The sequence below is a fragment of the Saccopteryx bilineata genome, chromosome 5, assembly GCF_036850765.1.
Source record: "Saccopteryx bilineata isolate mSacBil1 chromosome 5, mSacBil1_pri_phased_curated, whole genome shotgun sequence".
Taxonomy (NCBI): Eukaryota; Metazoa; Chordata; class Mammalia; order Chiroptera; family Emballonuridae; genus Saccopteryx; species Saccopteryx bilineata.
Genome location: NC_089494.1, coordinates 234801188 through 234825774, shown reverse-complemented (window position 1 = coordinate 234825774; position 24587 = coordinate 234801188). Strand labels below are relative to the sequence as shown.

Here is a 24587-nt window from a genome sequence, read left to right as displayed (position 1 = left end):
CCTATCTAGACTGTTTTTCTCTATATCTTAATTTCTGTTTCCAACCTGATAAAACTCTTAGGTGAAAAATAACTTGAAAGTTACAAACTGAGTTGGTGTTTCCTTTTTCATTATCTGAATGTTTTTGGCATTGATGATCATATCAATAGTTAGACTTTAAGTGCCCATAAAAATATAAGATTACATATATATATAAAATTACATAAAATAGCATTACATACAAGTGGGTACTTCATAAATACTAGGTTTAAAATAACGAATGTTAAAGAAAACACAGAGGCCTGTTTGCTGGCATGTTCTTCAGGTACAACACCATCAATTTACCCTCTTAGGTGCTGTTTTTAAAAACAAAGAAATATTTACCGGGGGATGGTGGTGGAAAAAAATCTTACTTTAGTGTGTTAAGGGTTTACCTTTAAAAACCTACTATCAAAATAAAATAAAATAAAAACCTACTATCAGTTTACTTCAAATGTCAAATAAAAAAAAAAATATATATATATGAATCTTAAACTAACATATATTTTGTTAACTATTTTGGTGGTTTGTGGTCCCATCTTCTCATTTAAGACATGAGGTATTTATAAATTTTTGGCCAAAGAATGTTTCATTCTTTCTCTACTTTTACTCTCTCCAAATGTTCACGCCCTAAAATTACAAATTAACAGACCATTCCAAGGACGTTCTTCGTAACATTACGACCATATCAAGGATAAACAATATTAGCACATTCTTAAAGAGGGACTTATGACTCCCATAGAGCAACATGAATAAAATTGGCATTACCAATTTTTTTTTGACAATGAGCTACTGATTCAGTGGAACGGTGGACATTCCGTATAGCCCAATGTGACACGTGTTACTACTACTCCTGTAGCTACTGCAGGCTGTAATAAGTTGTAAATTGTCTAAGAGTAGAGAGAAAGTACATTTACAGACTACGGGTCCAAGCAGCACTCTCCCAAACAGGATTAGTAGTTCTCTTAGACTTTGATCAAAAAGCTCTGGTGTTTCTGAACTCTCAGACTATACTAGAAAGTAACCTTTTAAAAAACATATTCTTATAGAACCAAATCAGCATAAGGTAATCTTTCCAAAATGGGTAAGGACAGACAGAGGTGAAATCATCAAAAACATGCGGTCAAAGAAGTCCTCTGACACAGCGTAGTGGAAGGCAGCCAAGCAAATGCATTTAATCAATACACATTGCTCAATAGAACGGAGAGGGAAACAGACAAAAAAAAAAAAATTCCATGCTTTGCTGATACATAGATATGGGATCTCTGGGGGCGGGAGTAGATCTAAAACACTGTAATTGAGGAAATGGCCCAGCATCCCTGTGGGGTCATGCCATCTGAAAAAGGTGGAGGGTTACAATATGGGTGACGGTAAGAAAAGGAAGCCATCGTGCTGGGTAAATTGCTCTCAGCTTCTGGGCCATGGTTTGGGATTTGGGATTTGGGATTATGATAGGTTCCATCAGGCAAATAAGTCCTTCTGAGACATCCCGTCTCACTCAGGATACATGGGAAAGAGAGAGAGGAAGAGAAGTGTCGGATGTGGGTCCAAGTTTATGTCTCTGTGTTGGGGTGGGGAGCACATAGCAGAGACAACCCAGGGAAGAGAAGGAAGAGTGAGGTAGGGGATGTAATTATATAATTTAAATAGTTCTGTGGATAAAGGCTTTTACCAAAGCCCTCACGATAATTATTTTAAACCACCACTGAAAGGCCCCTAAACACTTATTTTGAGCGTGGTATTGAATGTTCTCCGGTGGCGGCGGCAAGTCAGACGCAGCGGGGAGCACCGGGAGGAAGCGGGCGGCAGACACCCAGTCTCTCCGCCGCCTTCAGCTCGGCCGGGAGGAGGCTGCGCAGACTATACAATCGACTCTTTTTTTTTTGAAAATAAGCAAATTACCAAATCAACGGTTTGAAGACAGTTAACAATTGGGGGCTGTGAGAAATGGTTTACCCAGAACCACAAAGAAAGCTCATGTTGGGCCCATTTCATTAATGGTTTGAACTAATTAATGTAGGAATACAGAAGAATATGCTGTGTTTTCTCAGCGCGAATCCCCAACGCACGTCATTTGTTATTTTGTGCGTGCAGTCACTAACAGCTTACGTTCAACTGTGGTGTTAGTAAAACAAAACATAGGGTCTTTCGTGAATTCCGTAAATGCAAGATGCCCCCAAAACCCCCCAGGAGGACATCCTCTTTCTGCTGCTCTGTAGTCTTGGAGAGGAGTGGGAATGGAGGTAGGGACGAGTTAGAAAATGTGGGGGAGGCCTCCCGGAATGTTTCCTTCTGTGACTCAGTCCCTGCTGCCACTGGAGAAAGTAAGTTATTCAAAACCAAAAAGATTAAACAGTTTTGGAATTGGTGCAACCTAGGCTGCAATTCAAAATCTTACATGGGCTGGCTACGTGAACTCCAAGTCTCTCTCTGCGGTTGGGCACACACCACCAGTCCCATGGTGGCAGAGACCAATGTATGCTGATGCACCTGGCACACAGTAGGTTTACAGAAACAGTGCTGACTCATCAAAAGATGTGGGTGGCCGGATTGCAAAAAAGTCACAAGGCCTGACCTGCTCCCCTCAGACGTGTCAACAAGCTGTGGGGTGCGGGGCAAGGCGGCAGACTGGATAGGAAGTGTCTATCCGTAGTTCTAGGTTGCAGGAGCTCTCGGAAGAGATCAGATGCTTAGCCAAAAAAAAAGAAGATAAAGAATATTCAGGATGGGGGGTGGCGGGGGAGGAAGAGTTTCTCCAAACAGAAACACTATGAATTTGTGAACTACTTCACTTAAGGTTTTGCACACAAGCCAAGATTGCTGGATTTTGTTTAAGAAAAGGGACACATTCAGTTCTTAGGAGACCAAACAATGGGTCGGATGGAACTTTCACAACCACATTCTTTGGCTTGTGGCAGACACCCTCTTAAATCAGAGGAGAAGAGAGCAGATTATTTGTTCATATGTTATTTTCATTTTTTGGTCATGTTTACATTTTTTACTAACCCATTTTTTTCAAACATAACAAAGTTGGCTTTCTTCATGGAAAGAGACTTGGAGTGCCTGACACAGACAGCACCTGAACAGTCCTCTGGCGACAGGATTCTCTTTGCTTCTGACAGGGACACGTTAACAGCTTAAAAATTAAACAAAGCATCTTAAAATTTTCAGGCCAAAAGGCTGAAACAGCTTTGTTAATAATGGTAAAAGACAAGTCACAAAACGAAGGCCCCAACGCGGGAAGTGGAGGAAAACTCGGTGTGGTTTAAAGCTTGCCTAAACTATTTTTCAAAGCAATACAGAATGTATTATATTAGACTCCTGAGACGTATCAGGACAAAACCTGAAGTAGCCCCAATCCTCTTTTTTCCTTCTTTTCTGGAGTCGAGTCAATAACTTGCTTATTCTGGATTTCTGTCAGAAGCCACTCAACAGTGGCTGGTTCCCCAAACAGTGAGGTTTGTCTGCATAATACATATAAGTCAGACTTAAAAGGGTTCAGATGACAACTTCACCACTGATGTCAGGAACGCTCTGTAAGTTATATCGGAAGCTTACATGGTGTTAGAAAATCAAATTCAGCTAGGAAAAAAAAATGAACAATCCCATAAAGGCTTACTTTTTACCATGGTGTTGAAAATATGCATTCTGACACTTGTGAATACCAAATGTTGCTAACAATTCATTTTTTCTGTAAAGAATTCATTTTCTGGAAACACTGGTGTCCATAACCAAACCTAGGCTGACTCAGGGTTACAGTCTCAACTTAAGGAAGATATGTAAGTTGCGAAAAGGGAGGCTGTTTAAAATCACCTCTCACAGCTGATGGCATCAGAAAACTCTCACCCTTTCTCTCAGAACAATAATGCTAAGAGAAATGATGTTCATGATCATGGTCCATATGTTTTCTTTTTTTAAAAATGTATTTATTGATTTGAGAGAGAGAGGAAGGGAGAGATAGACAAACATCAACTTGTTCCACTTATTTATGCCTTCATTGGTTGATTTTTGTTATGTGCCCTGACTGAGGATTGAACCCACAACCGTGGTGTACTGGGATGACGCTCTAACCAACTGAGCTACCTGGCTAGAGCCAGGCCATATATATTAAGTGCTTACTAAATACCAGGCATTGTTTCTAAGAATTTAAAATGTATTGCTTTGTTTAATCTTCACAACACCCTGAAGATGAATTGATTATTATTGTTTTTTTGGAAGAGCAGCTGGTGGCTGAGGCGCAGACATAGCTATCAGCTTAGTCTGGAATCCAATGACTTAGCTACATCCTCCAGTGACACCGAGCGCTAGAGGTCACGTCAGCCTTTCTAGATCGGCCATAATAGTATCTGCTTACTAATGTTTTCAGGTGTAGATGTGATCGTCCCTGTCAAGCCCTTAGTTCAGCACCTAGTACAAAAATTAGGCACTTCATAAATATTATATAAGCTAGCTTTTTTATTTATTTTTTTAATGACCATAACAGCAATGCATAGAACCCTGCAGGGGTGTGGAGTTCCCTTTTCACAGAAAGTTGGAAACCTGAATTTTCCTTTGGGATCCATACACTGCTTCCCATATACGATGTGCTGAGTCCTAATGAGCCTGAATGTGAAGGTCAACAGTGGCAGAGACTGTCTATAGCAACTGTGCCCAGATGATAGGGAGGGGAGGCGGGCAAGGCCCCCTCAGGCGTTCAACTTGGGAACATTGGGAGTCTTTTGATTTTGAGGGGAGGAAATATATTTCTCTTGGTTCTCTACATACATATCAATATTTTATCATGACTCTTATGGATTCAATAAATATATAGTAAATAATCCTTTTTTTATTGTCCCCAGGGACATCACAGAGTAAAGAGGAGGAGGGAAAACAATTAAGAACGGATTTAAGATCCAATCCTACCACCCAGGGCAGGTCTCACAACTCTCTATCTAACAGAGATGCTAGAAGGAGGAGAAGCCAAGTTATATAAGATTCCAGAAAGGGTGTCGGGGGAATCGACAGTCAGTGGTGTAAGAAATTGTGGTCCTTCCTCCCACCCTAGACTTAACAGATGAAGGTAGTAAAATCTTGAGCCTATCTCAATGAAATAAGTCATCAAAAAATAATACTGTGAGTCACCTGGAAGTACGTGCAGAGATTTAGAGTTGGTATGCTATAGGGATTTGCATAATATAACAATAATAGTCTTTAATGCAACATAAACCTGATCCTGACAGAACTGTTTTAGAACCTTTGGAAAGACCTTAAGTAGACTCTGGGAGGTTAAGACAGGTCACATATGAGATTCCGTAGTTTCTAGCTCACATTATAGATGTTTCCAGTTTTAAAAGACTCTACACAAATTTGTTTGAGCAAATTATTTCTGACAAACTAAAGCTATAAAATGGATGTTGGAAGAATCTTCTGGATACAGGTCTTTACATGGAAGGGCTTTCTGAAAAGCCCTGGATGGAGTCAGGGAAGAAGGACCGTGCCCCCCATTCCAGCCACTATTTTGACATTCCTGCCATTATTTTCCATATATTATTTCCGAGGACATTATGCTCCTAAGTTTATTAGCCAAATGTAAGTATTCCTTTTGCTGACAAAATGTCAGTCCCATATTTTATCTTTAGACCCTGAAGCAAATGCCTTACACCAAGAACAGAATCAGCAGCCTCCAAAATAGCGGTTCGAAATAGCAAGATAAAAAATGATACAAATTCCCTAAATTATCTATTTACTGTAAGTATCAGATTTTGATCAACTTTAGATGATTCTTAATAATGCTTATTCATGAAATTCTTACTTTCTAAATTAAAAATATGTAAGTAATCAGCTTTCTGAGAAACACTTTTGCTGACTCTGCAACGTTTGACTCCGGTTGGGTAGGTAACGGGGTGAGAACACCCAGCTCTGCTTCCGGGTGGCAGGCTAGCAGGCGGGGGCGGCCCTGTTCATCACGGGTCTGGCGGAGGCAGAGGAGCAAGGGCAGTCAGATTCTGGTGTGAGATCTGAATGTAAGGTCAAGACTTACAATCTGTTTGCTGATATTTTTTACTGTAGTTTGGTTTTATATACAGTATTTATTTAAAGGTCTTTTTTTTGTTTTTTTGTTTTTTGTATTTTTCTGAAGCTGGAAACGGGGAGAGACAGTCAGACAGACTCCCGCATGCGCCTGACCGGGATCCACCCGGCACGCCCACCAGGGGCGACGCTCTGCCCACCAGGGGGCGATGCTCTGCCCCTCCGAGGCGTCGCTCTGCCGCGACCAGAGCCACTCTAGCGCCTGGGGCAGAGACCAAGGAGCCATCCCCAGTGCCCGGGCCATCTCTGCTCCAATGGAGCCTTGGCTGCAGGAGGGGAAAAGAGAGACAGAGTGGAAGGAGGGGGGGGGGGGGCGGAGAAGCAAATGGGCACCTCCCCTATGTGCCCTGGCCGGGAATCGAACCCTGGTCCCCCGCACGCCAGGCCGATGCTCTACCGCTGAGCCAACCGGCCAGGGCCATATTTAAAGGTTTTTAAAAAAAGATGAACAGCCAGTAAGTTTTCAAGAAGGATAATCATATTGAAACTCAAAATGAGAATAAGAAAGCCAAATGGCACTTTTCTGGGATGAGGTGGATTATGGGGAGGCAATTTTTTTTTTTTTTTACACTACCATAGCCAGGTTTTTCTATTTGGAAATCTAGGAACCTTAAATACTTTCTTTGTACATGGTCAACATAACAAAAGAGGTTCAGCTTTAAAATTTTCCCAGTATTGGAAATAATATAAATATTTTGGTAGGAAATTTGAACACTTCTCAGTAATATGTATCACTTAGGCAAAAGAAGATCTACATTTATAACTTGCTATCTTAGGAAAAAAAAGAAGATGGGAACAATCTATTTTTTCATAATAAAAAGATCAATATGCAAAACAACTTGCAAGCTGTTGAAATATTATTTTTCTATAAAGTTTCATAACATCTCATTTTCATACGTGCTGTGTCCCATACTAATTGTATGCCAAGGGTAACACTGTCTTCACTTTATAGGCTGCAAAACTGCTTCAACAAAGTTTTCTAATTTCAACTTGCCCAGGGTCCCCATTCCAGCTAAGGCAGAACAGCACTCTTAAATATCATGCTATTTCATGGACTAATTTGAGTACATTCATTGAAACTGCTGCTTGACAAAACGCACACTCACAATTTATTTTCCATATATTATTTCCGAGGACATTATGCTTCTAAGTTTATTACCCAAATGTTAGTTATTCCTTTTGCTGACAAAATGGCAGTCCCGTATTTTATTATCATCGGTACAATTTGACCACATGGGATGCTCTTCTTTTCCATGGCAATGAAAAAATAAACACTGATTTACCCACAGGCATTCTAGCACATCTAATGATGTGCCTGAAATCTCAGTCATGGATTTTATGACAAGATCTGAAGGAGTTTATGCAAAGTGATATTTCCTTTCCCGCTGAGAAGCAAATAAGTGTACCACAGCAGGTCTGACCCTAAACCGCCAGATCTGTAGAGTCACCACTTAACTCCCTGGGGGAAACACCCAATGGCTGGCAGTGCAGGAGCTGGACAAATTAGTGTTAGTTCATTCAGCCACAGTGTTTGCCTGTGACTGTCCACACCAAACTGTCACTTGAATTGCAAAGGACATTGCTAGTCACTTTACTTTTTAAATAGCAGATAGGTTAATGACAACCAAATTTAAAACTGATATGCAACTTTTTTTTTTCTTTTTAAAGGAAGCCTCTAACTAAAATTACTCAGTGACTGACTTCTCCAGTATTTATGGAGTACTCTGTGCTAGGCAATTTGTTGAGTATTGAGAGAGAATGTTGACATCAGAGTAATGGCGTGAGAGATCCCCTGATCTCTCCCCTTGAAATTTCAACAAATTGAACAGCTATAACACAGTGAAGCAACCCCAGTTGGGCTTGCAGGTTTGTGTGAAAGATCTACACACTGAAAGGAACAAAAAAAGGAGAGAGAATGGTATACAAAAATGGACAGATGTGGTCCCCGCTTTCACGGAAACCGAGTATTCCCTTGAGACGCCTATCTCTACTTCTTCAGGTAGAAATAGGTAGTGCCTACACCTCTGAGGTGTTTATGACTTTTGAGTTACTCTCTTGGAAACTTCAAAATAAAAATACAAATGTTCCTTCTCCAGGGACCACGTAGAACCAGTCTTCCTGAATTTCCCTCATACCACATCTCAGGCCTGGTGCCCTCATTTCTTCTTACCCAACTCCCACCCTGGTCCTCTGCCTGCACCCCAGGCCTCCCCACCCTTCCAAACCTGCCTACGTACAATGGCTCAGGCATATCTTAGTTCTTTTAAGAGGCTGATGAAGTTGCCCCTCTTACCTATGAAGGCAAATTCTCAAACCTGGCCCAGCTTTCCACACCTGACCTCAAACTGCCTTTCCAGTTTAAGTCCCTGTGTCATTTCTTTCCAAGTACCTTATATATCCTGTGCCACCATTAAAAAGCTATCAGGTAGCTTCATACATACCACTACAGAACAACTGCCAAGATACGTGTAAGTGAGAAACGCAAACTACAACACAGTGTGAACAGTGTGCTGTAATGTGTGTCCAACCACAGAGGATGTGTGCACAGACACACACACACCTGTTATACATGGCAGAGTGTCTCTGGATGCACACATGAGAAACTGGAACTGGTGGCTGTCCCTAGGGAAGTACATTGGGTATAAGGCTGTGAGATCTACTTTTTTTGTTTTTTTATCATCTGTACTTTTCCTTTTTTGTAACTTGAATTTTACATTATGTGCCTATATTTATTCGAACAAAAAGTACTTAAAAATGATAATCTTATGTTCAAGTTCAATGTTTCTCCTTTATGCCCCAAATATGCTTTGAATTTACTTTCAATAACTTTCTGCTTCAAGTATCCTTTTCCTTAAGTCAATTACTCACCTCTAATTAAATGCCACTTACTTTTTTTTTTTTTTTTTGCATTTTTCTGAAGCTGGAAACAGGGAGAGACAGTCAGACTCCCGCATGCGCCCAACCAGGATCCACCCGGCACGCCCACCATGGGGCGATGCTCTGCCCACCAGGGGGTGATGCTCTGCCCATCCTGGGCATCGCCATGTTGTGACCAGAGCCACTCTAGCACCTGAGGCAGAGGCCACAGAGCCATCCCCAGCTCCTGGGCTATCTTTGCTCCAATGGAGCCTTGGCTGCGGGAGGGGAAGAGAGAGACAGAGAGGAAGGCATGGCGGAGGGGTGGAGAAGCAAATGGGCGCTTCTCCTGTATGCCCTGGCCGGGAATCGAACCCGGGTCCTCTGCACGCTAGGCCGACGCTCTACCACTGAGCCAACCGGCCAGGGCTAAATGCCACTTACTTTATAAATACTTCCCTAAACTTCACAATATTTTCATAGCAAACAGTCTATCTTATTTCCATATCTGCTTTGTATTGTTACTTGCATGCATTTTATTTCCCTTATTCTTTATAAGCTTTTGCAAGGCTAGGCTGTCTTAGTCATAATTTTTCACAACATAGTAACATGGATAAATAAACTAAAATTAATACAATGAGGGGAGAATGGAGACAACTGTAAGCTCTGTGGGGGCGGAGTCCATGGCGTTTTGTTCAGTGATGTGTTCCCAGTGCCTAGAGTGGGGCTTATTGAATGAATAAATATAAAGGAAAGTCTTCAAGCAGACTTTTTTGGGGGGTTTATGTTTTTAAGATTAAAGCATGGTTCATAAAATGTACTTCTCCAATATTTAAAGGCATAAGCAACTTTCATGGTTGTAAAATCATGTATTATTCCTTAGGCCAGTGTTTTTCACCCACCAGTCTGTCAGAAATTTTTGCTGATCTGCAGAAGAGTTAACTACCCTGATGTTGCATAAATATTATTGGCCCAATGATCTTAGTCTAATTTGCTTATGCTCAGGGTTATTTCTGCTGTAGTTGTCCCTGAAATAATTCTATTTTCCCTGGTCTCCAAGTGTGTAAAGGTTGAAAAACCACTGCCTCGTGCAACAAGTTTGCTCAAAGATTTCACAAGAAAGAGCAGGACAACACAGGATTGTTTTGAGGACAAATAAGAGAAGTGAAATGAAGAGACATCACTACAATTAAAAAATCAGAATTCAACTACTTACACATAATTTCTGTTCTACACCTGACTTCTAAACACTTGCCTGTTCACCATCCCTCCTACAGACTTCGCCTCGTGGCTTCAACAAGATCCCTGATTACCAGGTTCTCTCTGCTCTGCTCTCGGTGTCACAGGGACTATTTAAAGCACTTGTGTGGCCACCTCTTCTGTTCCGTCTCCCACCTTAATTTACAAATAGTCACTGTAAATATTTTAAATATTTTCAGGTCATTTGACCTACACAGTTCTTTGTTACATCTATTTTACACTGTGTACCTAACAGATCTTTCTCTCTTTCCCTAATATAGATCTGAGTGATCACAGCCATGAAGAAAAGACTTCCCAGGAATTTATATATCAGCCAGAAGTTAGAACATAAGAAAAAAAAAAACTTTTCTATTAGTAATGGTTATTTTGTGTTGTTCAAAAAGCAAAATATATATTATCACTGGAAGCTAATGTGGAATATTAAATGCATATAATATACAAAATACTCAGACAGATGTGAACCAGATGCAGTCCCTCAGGAACCTGCCATGACGCTTTGTAGAGCAGTGTTTTTGTCTCACAGCATCAAGCAATTTCCTTCACCCATCACAGACACCAACCTGGAACCTGTCTACACCAACATGGTTCCAACCAGTGTGCATTCCATTACACCAGAACATCAGTAACCAGGCATCTTTTAACCTCAGGAAGGTAAAATATTTCCAAAGCTATCTGAATACAAAATAAAAATACCCCAAGATGATGATGTTAAAGTACTTTCTAAAAAAGATGATTTTACTTACGTCCAGAGAGCCTTCATTTATAACAATCATTCCCATGTTCTTCCTCAGAAGTTTGCAGGAGTGTCCTATGTACCAAACATAAAGTGAATTAATTGGTGCAATTAATTTCTCTGGAGCGAAGAGTTGTTAGAGTAATTTTTCAAAACTTATTTTCTTAGATTAAATTAAAATTTTATCTATTTTATTAGGAAGATGCCAGCCAGGTGCTCCTGGGTTTGTAGGAAGTTAATAAAGAAGTCCCCTTGATTGCTATAGAGCAGGGGTCCCCAAACTTTTTACACAGGGGACCAGTTCACTGTCCCTCAGACCGTTGGAGGGCCGCCACATACAGTGCTCCTCTCACTGACCACCAATGAAAGAGGTGCCCCTTCCAGAAGTGCGGCGGGGGCTGGATAAATGGCTTCAGGGGGCCGCATGGGGCCCACGGGCTATAGTTTGGGGACACCTGCTGTAGAGGGAACAAGAAACAAGGACAACAGCTGGCGTGCTACGGTTGTCTTGCTAAGTATGGAAAGAGACTGTGGTCATGATTCTCAATGTCTTGAAAACTGACACATGTATACGTAGTGTCTTTCATGATGACCAACCTGAAGAGCAGAGGGCGGGCCAATGGGTATCCAGAGAAGGATGCGGGAGGGCTGTCTGGCTATCCCTTGGACCCCTGATTCCACCACGTCCTCCTCTGTTTTCCCTGCCCTCTCTTGCTTTGCTGTACTTGCTGCAGGGTATAACCACTGGCTGGTTAAACCAACCCTACTTACTCTGAATCCGTCTGCCTACAGTGGAATGTGGTCGGAGAAAAACAGGCAGTCTACCTAATGGCCTCACATTTCAAATAGTACCATCATATTTGACACAGTACCATCCATACTCCCCCCTCTATGATCTCATTCCTTCTCATGGTTTTAAATGCCATCTAAATGTTGACCATTCTGGAACTCATACATATTTCCCGCTAAGCTCTCCTTCCTGAACTCCAGACCCTCAGATCCCGGTGCTGACTCAACAGCAGACACTTGGGTATAAAACAGGCCCCTGAACTTAACATCTCGGACAGACAGCTTCCTGACCTCCCCCAGAAAACCTACTTCTTCTTCAGCATCCTCATTTTGGTTAATGGCAACTCCATTCTGCAGTTGTGATGGCTAAAAATCCTTGGAGTGTCCCATGATTCCTTCCCTTATCTCATACTCTACAGCTAATCTATCAGTCCACCCTATCAGCTCTACTTTTTAAAATATACAGAATCTATTTCTCACCACCTCCACTGTTACCACTTGGGTCCAACCCACCATCATGTACACCTGGGTTCATAAAACAGCCTCTTCACTGGTCTCCCTGCTTCCACATTTGCTTTCCTTTGCGTCCACTGTCCATCAAGCAGCCAAATTGCTTGTTTTTGCAGGAAAGTTGGACCACCTGTTTCTTCTGCTCAGAACTGTCCAATGGTTTCCCATCACCACTCAGAGTAAACACAAAGTCGGACAACGGCCTAGAGGGCCCTGCCGACCTGGGCTCTGTTATGCCCCTCACCTCGTCTCCTCCTTTCCCACTTTGCATTGCTGCTCTTTGTGTCTGCAACAAAAAGCTTCTCCTGATCATGTAAGTGACAAGCTCCCTCTCTCTTCTCTCAGGTCATTCCTGAAATGTCACCTTCTCAATGAGGTCTTCCTGACCTCGCAATTTAAAACTCCATCCCTCTGTGCAATGCCCTACCTCTTTCTTGCTTTATTGTTCTTCATAGCAATTATTGCATCTTACACGCGATGTGTTTTTCTTATTTACTTTATTGTCTGTTTGCCTGACTAGGATTCAAGCCCCAGGAGGGCAGATATTTTGATTTGCTTTGTTCCTTACTCTTAGCTAGTACCTGGCACCGAGCAGTGTAGGCACTATGACCATTTGCTAAATGAATGAATCTTACCTATCTTTTTCTAGGAATGATTTTAAGTGTTAAATATGACCAGCAACCACCACCATCTTCTTTCTGGAGGACCCTGCATTTGGCGGCAGATCCAGAACTATCTTTCCAGATTTCTTCTTTTCCTCACACAGCATTCTTCACCACCCTGTATCCTTCCCTTTATCGGTAGTCACCTTTTGTCGCACTTGCCTTTTTCAGGTGAGTTCTGATGTATTCTGTGTTCTACTACATCTTTGTTCCATTTTGTCTCTAACACCAGTGATAGTATAATAATCACAACTAACAGCCTGTGTGGTTTATATGTTTAAATTTCTAGTTAGCGTTTTTAAAATTTATATTTCCCCCTGATTGATCAATGTCACCCCATTAAAATTAATAAAAATAAAATAAAATTTAAATTTCCTCTATTAACATCAATTTACTATACACTTGAGGTACTTTAAAATATACTGAACGCCAATTACTAATACTTCTAATAGAATATTAGCTAAGTGTTTTTAGACAGATGATACTTAATCATGACTTTCTGAAAATATGGTTTCATGCTGTGAACATTATTGAAATGATTTCTTTGAGAGTTTTGTATGTAATGCATACCATTAATATCCAGAGGTTGAATCTATGTCAGGATTTATGTAAGTGCTCAAGAAACCTACCATTAATAAGTTTGGAAGAAAGAAGTGATATTTTCTTGCATACAGTAAGTGCTATAGGCCTCTAACACCAAATATTAACATTTTCTCAGTCAGATCTCTGTGACAGACTGAATGTATCCCCCTAAAACTCACACATTTAAGCTCTAACCCACAATGTGACTGCATTGGAAGGCAGGGATTTACAAAGTTAATGAAAGATCATAAGAATGAGGTCCTGATCAATAGTACTGGTGTCCTTATAGGAAGAGGAAGAGACAGCAAGATGGCCAGATGAGGGCATAATGAGAAGGAGGCCACTTGCAGAGCAGGAAAAGAGGCCTCAGGAGAAACCAAACCAGCGGACACTTTGATCTCGGACGTCCAGTCTCCAGAGCTGTGAGATAATTTGTTTCTTTTTTTATTAATTTTAATTTATTGTATTTACATGGATTTAAGGAGAAAATTTATTTTTGTTGTTTAAGTGACCCAACCTGCGGCGTTCTATTATGGCGGCCTTCTGTTATGGCAGTCTGAGCTAACAACCTCTTTCCCCTCGAAATGGAATTAACGGTAGGATGCATGGAAGCTGGCAACCTTCTTATTTCCTATCTGAGAAATAACCTTTGGCCAAATAAACAGGCCAAATACACAGCCCGCCGTAATCCTAAATTCTCGACTTCCACGGGTAACTGCAGAAATGTTACCTGCACGTGCCAAGTGCTGATGGAAGGCGGAAAAGGCAATGATATGAAAGAGAAAGCGGGTTACTCTGTGATTCCAAGCACTACAGTTAGGCTGGACATCTAACCGCTGTGACTTCAAAGAGGCACTGGAAATGTAAGTAGAATAGATAAGCCCAACAATATAAATAGGAACATCTTAAAATACCAAATCTTTCAAATCTTAAAGTATCTCCAATCTGTCTTCTATAATGTATCAAGCTGTTTAAAAGTATTGCAATTTAAAGATGAAATCAGGTGACTTACCGATGTTAATGGCAGTTTCTTGCTTGTCCCCTGTAAGGATCCAGATTTTGATATCTGCTTTCATGAGAGTTTCTATGGTTTCTGGCACTTGATCTTGCAACTTATCCTCAATGGCTGTAGCTCCAAGTAGCTGAAGGTTCTGGAGACAACAGTGGCAAACATTTTAAGAGAAAAATCATTTTAGATTCTTTAAAAACAAAAAATCAAAGTGCATTGATGCGTTTAAAACAAAGATTAATTCCTGGCGTGCGGGGGACCTGGGTTCGATTCCCGGCCAGGGCACATAGGAGAAGCGCCCATCTGCTTCACCACCCCCCCCTCCTTCCTCTCTGTCTCTCTCTTCCCCTTCTGCAGCCAAGGCTCCATTGGAGCAAAGATGGCCCGGGTGCTGGGGATGGCTCCTTGGCCGCTGCCCCAGGTGCTAGAGTGGCTCTGGTTGCGGCAGAGCGACACCCCGGATGGGCAGAGCATCGCCCCCTGGTGGGCAGAGCGTCACCCCTGGTGGGCGTGCCAGGTGGATCCTGGTCGGGCGCATGCGGGAGTCTGTCTGACTGTCTCTCCCCGTTTCCAGCTTCAGAAGAAAAAAAAAATACAAAAAAAAAAATAAATAAAACAAAGATTAATTGTAACTCATGGACATGGGTACAAATTCCAATGAGCCCATTGAGTATTCTCTCTTAAGGGTCCCTGACTTGCATCCACTACTTTTGGGATGAGACAGAGGCTACCTTCCTACCTTACTTCTCTCTTAGGTAAGAAACTGATTCTGAAACAACAGAAATAACAAAAACAATATAGAAGGGCCAAATCAAGTCAGTTTAAAAGAAGCAGGCAGCTACTAAAAAACAAATAAACAACAAAACAGAAACCTAAACCTAAAGACTGTTGATCACCCAGTGACAATCTTGCAAATGAATAGGAAAACATGCTGATACTATTAAATTATAATTTGACGCAGCATCAGGAAATACACATGATGCAATCAGAAATGATGAAGAGAACAAGAAAGTGATAGCTTCGGTCTCTGTAAAAAAGAACAGGATGAGTGTTTTTCAAATTGTTTTCCATTTGCACAGAAGGTCAGAGTCGGTTAAAGATCTCTTGCTCAATAGATGGTGCCTTTCATACAAGACTGAGCACAACCAATATGTTTTGTGCAAAGCTGCTGTAATCTCTCATGGAGAATGGTGTCTACTCTCACTTTCCTAAATGAAGAGAGAACAATTCTTAGCTGTGAGGGAGACCTGGCTGACCGGATAGACACAGGTAATGGTGTTCTTGTTCCTGAATACATAGGAATGCACAGTGATAAACTAAGATTTAAACTTTCTTTCCATCATGTGACCAGGCAATGCCTCATCTTACCCTAGTTTCCCCGTAATCGAACCTCCAGCCTGACCCACTTCAGTATTTACCTTTTCATCTCTCCCCTTTCTTCCATGCTTGCCTTCATTTTTTAATTTAAAATATAAGACAAGGACAGAACAGAATGAAGGTAAATTAAATAATGCTAAGGACAGTGTCCAGGTTGGTCATAACATTTCCTATTTTTCTCTAACGTTAAGTTCTATTTACTTATCACTAAAAGTTAGTCCCAAGTCTTGGTAGGCATGGAGAGTAAAATTGAATATATACACAAATGAGTATGTGTGTGTGTTGTTAGGAGTATATTAATTAGGAGTGCTTTTGGCTACAAATAGGAAAATCTGACAAACAATGGCTTCAATAACAATTTAGTTCTCCTCATGGAAGCAGTAATGGAGTAGGTGGCTGTGGGTGTTAGTGTGGTGGCTCAGCCAAACCTCAACTCACTCTCCAGATCTCCCTCCATGTCTCAAGGTGGCTGTCACAGCTAGAATTATAACAGCCACAAAGAAAACAAAAAGGGGGTAACACCAAGGATCTGTCCCTGATCTGGAAAGCAAAAATGTTTCCAAAAGTTCTTAACATATTTCTAATTATGGCCAACCTTAATTATTATTAGGCTGAATACCCTAAGTATTCAGCTTTTCTAGCTTCCATAGAGGAGGTGATAGGCAGAAGGGGGATGGGAATGGTGTTAAATCAGTTGCCAGCAGCCTGCCACAGACTTAAACACATCGCCTATCGCCTTGTTTGGAGAAACTTGGCTCATCCTGGGAGCCACACTTAAGTCACTACTTCTCTGAAACTTTCCTGTATGTCTTAAAGCAACTTTTGCCCCCAGCTGTGCTTGGATCAAAATCTGCTCTTCTTTATACATCTTAATTTATCACATTAAGATTAGCTATTTAAATGTATGACCCTAGTAGTTCTGTTCAAGAGGAGGGACCATGGCTTGTCCATCTTCCTATCAGTATGCTTACTGAATGAGCAAACGGCCAAAAGAAAAAAAATTCCAAATCTGATTATTACTAAGTATTGCTGCACTGCAGACCATTTTCTTCTCAATATATTCTGAATAACTTACATAGCTATTAGAAGCACTTGATGCATGACTTCTTAGTATATAAAATATAAGGAAGGCAAATTTCCTTCTTTAAGAAGACAGCATTATTTTATCTTTACTGGAAAGCAGATTTGAAATCAAAACCTGATGAATAATTGTCATCAAGAAGCTCTAGAATGAAAAAGAAGGACAGTTCAGCATCCACTATGCCAGCATCACAACTGCTGTATTTCAGTGTTTAGACAATGATTCTATCAATTCTGTCGGTTACTTTGAGGGCATTTGAACCTAAATCATTCTGGCCCACATCCCAGGGAAGATCAGGATACAGCCGTGTTCAAATGCTATGTATTCTACAGACACATGATAAGATTTTAAGATGATCAAGGGATAGTTCAGCAATACAAGCTCTCAAAATTTTCTAACAAAATTAATTATTATTAGGCTGAATACCCTAAGTATTCAAACCAAAAAATTATTTTTTGGAATATGTTTTACAAGTTGATAATGTGACAACTAAGATGGGAATGCATTCATTAGAAATATACAAACAAGGATATTTGTAGATTTTCTAGCTCTACTCTACAGGGATGAATGAACTCAGGAAGTACACAGGTCTACATGAAATCTAATAAAAATAAAATGCACTGAGGAGGTAACACTGGAAATATATTGGAAAGAAGGAAAGCATCTGGTTTTGCACAGGTAAGAAGAAAACATTTTCAAGCCCAGGCACGTAATAGGACTCAAGAGATTGGCCCAACAATGCATATGCTGATTAAGGTGACAAGGAAGGTTAACTTGAAGTGTGTTGGTGGCTATACCAGGAATTTCTAAAGGGTAGTGAAATATTTCTGAATCTTTAGCAAAACGGCAAAGAGTCCACTCTGACACTTATAAAGGAAACGTCTTCCAGAGCCTGTTCATTTTCCCTTTATCCCAAGAGCTCTCCGAGTACAGCACTTACTAACTCTAGTGGAAGTCTCCAGCCTCCTTCCCCTTTGACCCTTGTTGTGAGATTAGGATCTTGAGCGATAGGCTCTGCCTCTGGAAATTAATATCTTTAGCTACATAATGACCATTAGAAAAAAAGATGTGAACTGTGCGTGCTTTTCCTGATCATAACACAAGAGTGTTTAGGCCATAATCAATTTCATCCCAAACATGTATTACCTTACACAGATGGCCACTAATGGGCACTATGGGAATTACATATTCAGCAAGTGTTGAAACATGATAAAATTCCCATGACGTTTATGGAATTAAAAAAAAAACCCAAAAAACCAAACACTAATTTTACTTTCGAAATGTCACTCTGCCACAAGTGATAAAGGTTTCAGGTTGATGGCTCCATGACAGAACACGGATTTCGTTATCACTGAAAAATCATGAGATAATATTGATTCACCTAGTAAAGCTCTCAATAATCTTATTTTCTCTTTCACACGTTCATAATATGTAGAGTTTTAAAAAAGGCACATAAATGTAAAATTTTTACTGTTGTCAATATAAAAAGGTTCAGAGTACTTAAAATTGCAGATATTATGTTTTTTACCAACACATGTATATTTTGCTAAATAAGAAAACCTCACAATGACCTGTTTTTACATTAGCAAACATTTGGTTAGTATTTTTCTAAAATGCTTGTGATATGCTCCTAAATAAGAAAAAGTATAATAATTAAACTCATATCCAATTAGGTTTCAGATTGCAACATGGACTATTTGGCAGAAGTCTCCTTAAAGACAAATAAATAATACCAGTAAGCCAAGTTTTACCACTGCAGTAAATATGGATAAAATACTAGTAATAGTTGGTAACCACTTTTCCAATGTAAAATAAGATTGTGACTAGGAATATGACAAAATATTTCCTTAATAGAGGAAATGTACCAGACACTAAGTGCTTCACAGTTATTAATTCAGTTAATAGCTTCAGGAAGTTTGAGTAAATTATCTGAGGTCAAACAGAGGTGCAGCTGAACTGTGATGGTAAAAACAAAATCCCCAGAACCAATACATAGCCAAAGGCAGGGAGTGAGAAAGAGATCTGAGTCTAAGTGGAAGTTAGAATTTTATTCAAATCATCAGGTTTTTAAACACGCCTCTGCTCTTCAGTCTGCGGGAATCCTTTCTGGCTGCAGATGGGTTTCAGCCTCAGTCCGGAGCCACACTTGCCAGGTGCACCTACCGCTTTCCCTGCTACCACCTGCAGGCCCCAGAGTCACATTCTGGGACTCGCCACATTCCAAGCTCGCCTTCCCTCCCTCACAAATACACACGCAGCAGTGCCGGGCACGACGGTGGGATATAACAGTGAGTTCCCTTCCTCATGCAGTTTGGATTTCAGATGCACCATTAGAGGTTCTTTGGATTCCCCACCCCACCTTGTTTTCTGACTGCATTCCCTTGCCTTTCCCTGGGATCTGTTTCTCCTAGGCTCTGCCTGGCTGTCATCGAGCCCATATCGTTAGCCACAGGGCCAGGAATCTAGACTGGCGGTGTTCTGAATCAGCTGAAGGGCTGATTCCACACCGATGGCTGGCCCTCCACCCAGCATTTCTGACTGAGTAGATCTGAGGTGAGGCCTGGGACTGAGCGGCGGTGGCAATGCTCCTGGCTTCAGGACCAAACTATGAGAACTGCCGGCTACAGCAAGACTGATGATTCATTTTTTTCTGTAAAGGGCCAAATGGCAACTATTTTAGGGTTTGAGAGTCAGACTTTCTCTTCTGCAACTACTCAATTCTGTCATTTAGCATGTTAATAGCCAAAGACGATTCGTAAATCGATGGGTCGAGCTGTGTGACAGTAAAGGAGTGTGTGGATTTGCAGACCCTTCTCCCTGAGGCAGAACGCATGTGAGCACCCTCTCTGCACTGGGCTCCATCCTCACGGCTACACATATTTCCGTGTCCGGGCCTTACCCTTCCAGCTCGGCCATAGATGTCCTGGCCTCGGCTCTCATTCCCTCTCCGGGCAATATTAAACTATGGACAAAGCCTTCTTAACTGTAATATAGAATTACCAGCAGAGAGAAACAGTGCCCCTCCCCAAATAATCCCATTACTGTATGTTATAAACTATCCGGAAAGTCAAGACAACATCTTCTGAGCATACAAAGGATACACACAGGAAAGCTATCTTCTTAGTCTGGATGGCTCAGAAACCCATCTAACCCGCATTAACACTTGACCTTAAGTCCCAGACGAAGAGTTAAGAGTCAGCCAAGCAATCAGGAAAGGTGGGGGAGGGAGAAAGGGGGACGGAATTCCAAACAGAAGAAATCACAAGTGCACAGACAGAGGTATGCAAAAGCATATTGTGTTTGAGACGCTGCCATTGAGTCAATATGGAAACGATAAATGAAAGTGAGGTGTGGCGGTGATTTAAATAATATAATACGTCTTTAATAGGGTTGTTCTGAGATTGGAATTGGATCAGGCCTTTCAAACTTTGTTTTTGAGTAGTGTGTTAGGAAAAGATGAGGCTGGAGAAGCTGGAGGGGAATGGAAATGCAAGGGTCTGCACGTTGTGCTGAGGATCCTAGGGAAGAATTAGGAAAAGGGTGGGGGGACAGAACCAGATGTGGGTTTCAGATAGGTCACTGGTGGCAGACTAGGGACAGAGCAGTAATTACAGAGGTCACAAGACCAGGTCAGTGGCTACTGCGACCACTATCCCCTTTAGCTTTCAGATACGGTAACCCTGGAAAAGGGACGTGCTGGTGGCCGTGGGATTCCTGTCATTGGATAAATGTTGCCTCTCAAAGGCTGGCAGGCTCCTCTCTGCATTGCGTTCCACTGGGCATCATTCACTGCTATGCTTCTTCTGCTCAGCATCTTTTAGCACACAACAGTGGGGTTTTATTTAAAAGAAGAGAAGCTCCCACCTCTTTCTCTTCAGGTTAACCTGGACAGTATACAAAGACTGGCTGCATTAAGTTGCTGAAATGGTTCACTGGCCTGATTCCGGAGAATGCAATCAGTTTTAATCGTTTCAAGGCCAAGAAGTAGGTTTTAACTTGTTTTTTGAACAACTGAAATCATATCTGAACGCAGTCAAAGGTTTTCCAAATAAGGCCAGAATTCACACACCCAGCTGAAAAGAATCAGGATTTGAGAGGCGATAGGGTGTAGCCTGCAAAAACAACACATCCATCTTATCTGAGAGAGAAGACAGCAATAGCCAGTGTGGAAAGTCTACCACGAAGCATTTAAGAAATCTATCAGGCCAGGAGGAAGACGTATGTGATTAGAGTTCTAAGAAAATCTTAAGTACTTTTCAACAAGAAGATTACAGAGGCGAGTTGAGAGAAAATTATGAAAAACATATTTCCACCTTCATTTGAAAGGAAAATAGTGTATTAACATTACAGAGAATATACAGAGGCTGCCTCATTTTCTAAGGGTATGTGTCCTGAATGCTCCCCCCCCCCAAACACCAAGTACCCATCTAGTGATTACACAACTCCAGACAGTTGGTTATGCTTGGCTTTTCAAGTCTGCTATGCTTTACATACATTCTTTGCTTTCTTCTAAACCCAGCTGGCAGAATGACATGAAATAAAGACAGAACTGGGATTTGAATCCCTACTCTGCCAACCACTGGTATATGTCCTTCAACAAGTAACTTAACTTACTGAACAATTTCTACCTCAACATAAGGCCAATGATATGGATTTAACAGGGTTATTCTGAGGATGAAATTAGATCAGTCATCTCAGAGCTTTTGTGTGTGTGTCAATGTGTGTGTGTCTGTGGGTGTACAGCATGGAAAAATGTTGAGTACTTATTTATGACATTGCTATATTTTTGTATAATGTATTTGTTCTGCAGTATTAATAAACTATATACATTGCAAAATGCAAAGACAGAAATTATAAAAAAGAGGAGATCAAACATAAGCAAAATCAGAAGTGAGAATGTTTTCTTGCTCACCCCAACGGATCACCTTGTGCAGTGGCCCCAACCTTTTTTGGGTCACGAACCAGTTTAATGTCAGAAAATATTTTCACGGACCGGCCTTTAGGGTGGGACAGATAAATGTATCACGTAACCGAGACAAGCATCAAGAGTGAGTCTTAGATGGATGTAACAGAGGGAATCTGGTCATTTTTTAAAAATAAAACATTGTTCAGACTTAAATATAAATAAAACGGAAATAATGTAAGTTATTTATTCTTTCTCTGCAGACAGGTACCAAATGGCCCACGGACCGGTACCGGTCCATGGCCCAGGGGTTGGGGACCACTGACCTTGTGAACCCTACTTTCGAGGCCCCTGAACTAAACAATTGGGGTAAAGAGCAGAGGACTTACAGATGAATCAAAGCTCAAAAAAGTTGCTGGTCTTATAAGTAGATGAGCTGACAGATTGCAAATGTTCTTAAGCAAACAGTACAATAGGAAACTACTGCATTTTAAACCACCAAATCACCAGTACATCATACAAATGTCATCTAGACATTTCACTTTTTAGTACAAACTAAAGTGGTATTTGTAGCTACTAAGAGTAGAAGTGGTAGTTTTATCTGAAAAAAGTATTCCATTCTAATACAGAAGTTACTGTGGACTTGGCTGTAATAAATGTTCCAGAAAAGTACTGTTTTCCATTAAGTTTTATATTTCTTTAGGAATCCTCTAAACCACTGGTTGTCACGTGTTGCACAGGGTGCTAAACTGTTGTATTTAGTTACACTGAGTGTAACTGTTGATCTATTATTACGTTACAAAAAGGCAGTGTTAAAAAAAAAATCCCAGAAATGTCAACCATATTTTGGGGAGGAGTCAAGGAAAGACTGTGAAGAGGATCATTACCTTACTGCCCAATCTTCGGGCTGTGTCTCAGTGTGCAGGCCACTGAGCCCTGTCTGAAACTGTATTTTCAGTTAGAAGTTTATTGCCTATCTCCCACCACCAAATAGAAACAGTGATTCTTCTATCCTTTTCCCCTGTTGTGCCCCACAGCCCAGAACAAACCTGCCATGTGTTAGGGCATTTGTTATTGAGTCTTTCTAACCTTATGGTTCTCACATTCATACGTGGTATTGTAGGTAGGGCGCAGAGCATTTACCTAGCAGCTGTGGCTGATGCAATGTTGTGAGAATACTCCAGCTCCCAGAACCCTCCTGGGCATACCCAGGAGGGAGCTCGCCTGCTATATGGAAGTGATTCAGCGCCAACCACGCAGCTCCCTGATCTTTTCAGCCATTGACTATGAAGGACACATTGTAACATCCTATAGGCTGAACCTGTGTATATAAGCTAGCTTACTTCCTGAATAAAGCAGATCTGCGTCACTGAACCTGGTCCCCAGAGTTGGGTCTCTGTGTCTCCGTCGTCCTCACCCCCGGTGGTCCTTGTCCACATGATATAACATGAAAGACAGGTTTTTAAAAAATGATTGAGCCTAAATTTCTAAAGAGTGCATTCTTTAAAATTATTAGCTCCTTTTCTAACATGTCCCTAAGTTAATCCTTAGAGATGACACATTGATACCACCATCCTCAATGTGCAGAAAGCATGAACTATATTAATAGCAGGAATCGGATTTTCATTAAGCAAATCACCTACTAAATAAGTTTAGCTTCTGAATAAAACATTTAATTGAATCATTCATTATTTGTTAAATATTCATTCAGTGATTAACATAGGCAGGTGCCAGAGATACAAAAAATGACTACCATAAAGACAGTACCTGTCCCCAGAAAGTTTCAACCTAGTGGAGGATACACATTAATCATAAAGTATAAAATGTATGTAAAACACATTACTGCTATCTGATGCAAAGGACAGCTAGACGATTCCAGAACGACAGCTTTCTGATTACAGGCATGCCATGGAGATATTGAGGGTTAGGATACAGGCCACCACAATCAAACGAATATTCCAACACAGTGAGTCACATGAATTTTTTTTGGTTTCCCAGTGCATATAAAAGTTATGCTGGCCCTGGCCGGTTGGCTCCGTGGTAGAGTGTCAGCCCAGCATGTGGAAGTCCTGGGATTGATTCCCCGTCAGGGCACACAGAAGTGACCATTTGCTTCTCCAACCCTCCTCCTCCCACTTCTCTCTCTCTTTCTCTCCCCCCCCACTCCCGCATCCATCATTCAAGCAAGTTGGCCTTGGGTTCTGAGGATGGCACCTTGGCCTTGCCTTAGGTGCTAAAAATAGCTCAATTGCCAAGCAACAGAGAAACAGTCTCAGATGTGCAGAGCATCACCTGGTAGGGGTTAGCCGGGTGGATCCCAGTTGGGGCACATGCAGGTGTCTGTCTCTCTTTTTCCTTGCATCTCACTTAATAAAAAAAATTATATAAAAAAGTTATGCTTATACTATATTATAGTCTATTAAGTATGCAATAACATTATGTCCAAAAAGACAATGTACATACCTTAATTTAAAATATTTTGCTAAACAAGGCTACATATCATTTGAGACTTTAGTGAGTTGTAATCTTTTGGGAGGTGGAAGGTCTTGCCTTAAAGTTGATGGCTGCTGACTGATCAGGGTGGCAGATGCTGAGGCTGGGGTACTATGGCAATTTCTTAAAATAAGACAGCCGTGAAGTTTGCCAAATCGCACACACACACACATTTATCAGTTAAGTTCACTGTCTTATGTGGGCATGAATCATGGTGCCCAAACAACTACAACAGAAACGTTAAA

The 24587-nt window shown here is 41.1% G+C and overlaps 1 protein-coding gene across 6 annotated transcripts in view; it reads right to left on the bottom strand.

The window, feature by feature from the left end:
- ATP8A1 (ATPase phospholipid transporting 8A1) overlaps positions 1–24587 on the bottom strand; it is a 228818-nt gene that overhangs the window by 79028 nt on the left and 125203 nt on the right. For all 6 annotated transcript variants that reach the window (XM_066233480.1, XM_066233482.1, XM_066233481.1 and 3 more), the window contains 2 exons: positions 14492–14630; positions 10947–11011 (listed from right to left, as the gene is read on the bottom strand). In XM_066233480.1, the coding sequence (XP_066089577.1) occupies positions 10947–11011; positions 14492–14630 (204 nt within the window). The remainder of the gene's footprint in view (positions 1–10946; positions 11012–14491; positions 14631–24587) is intronic.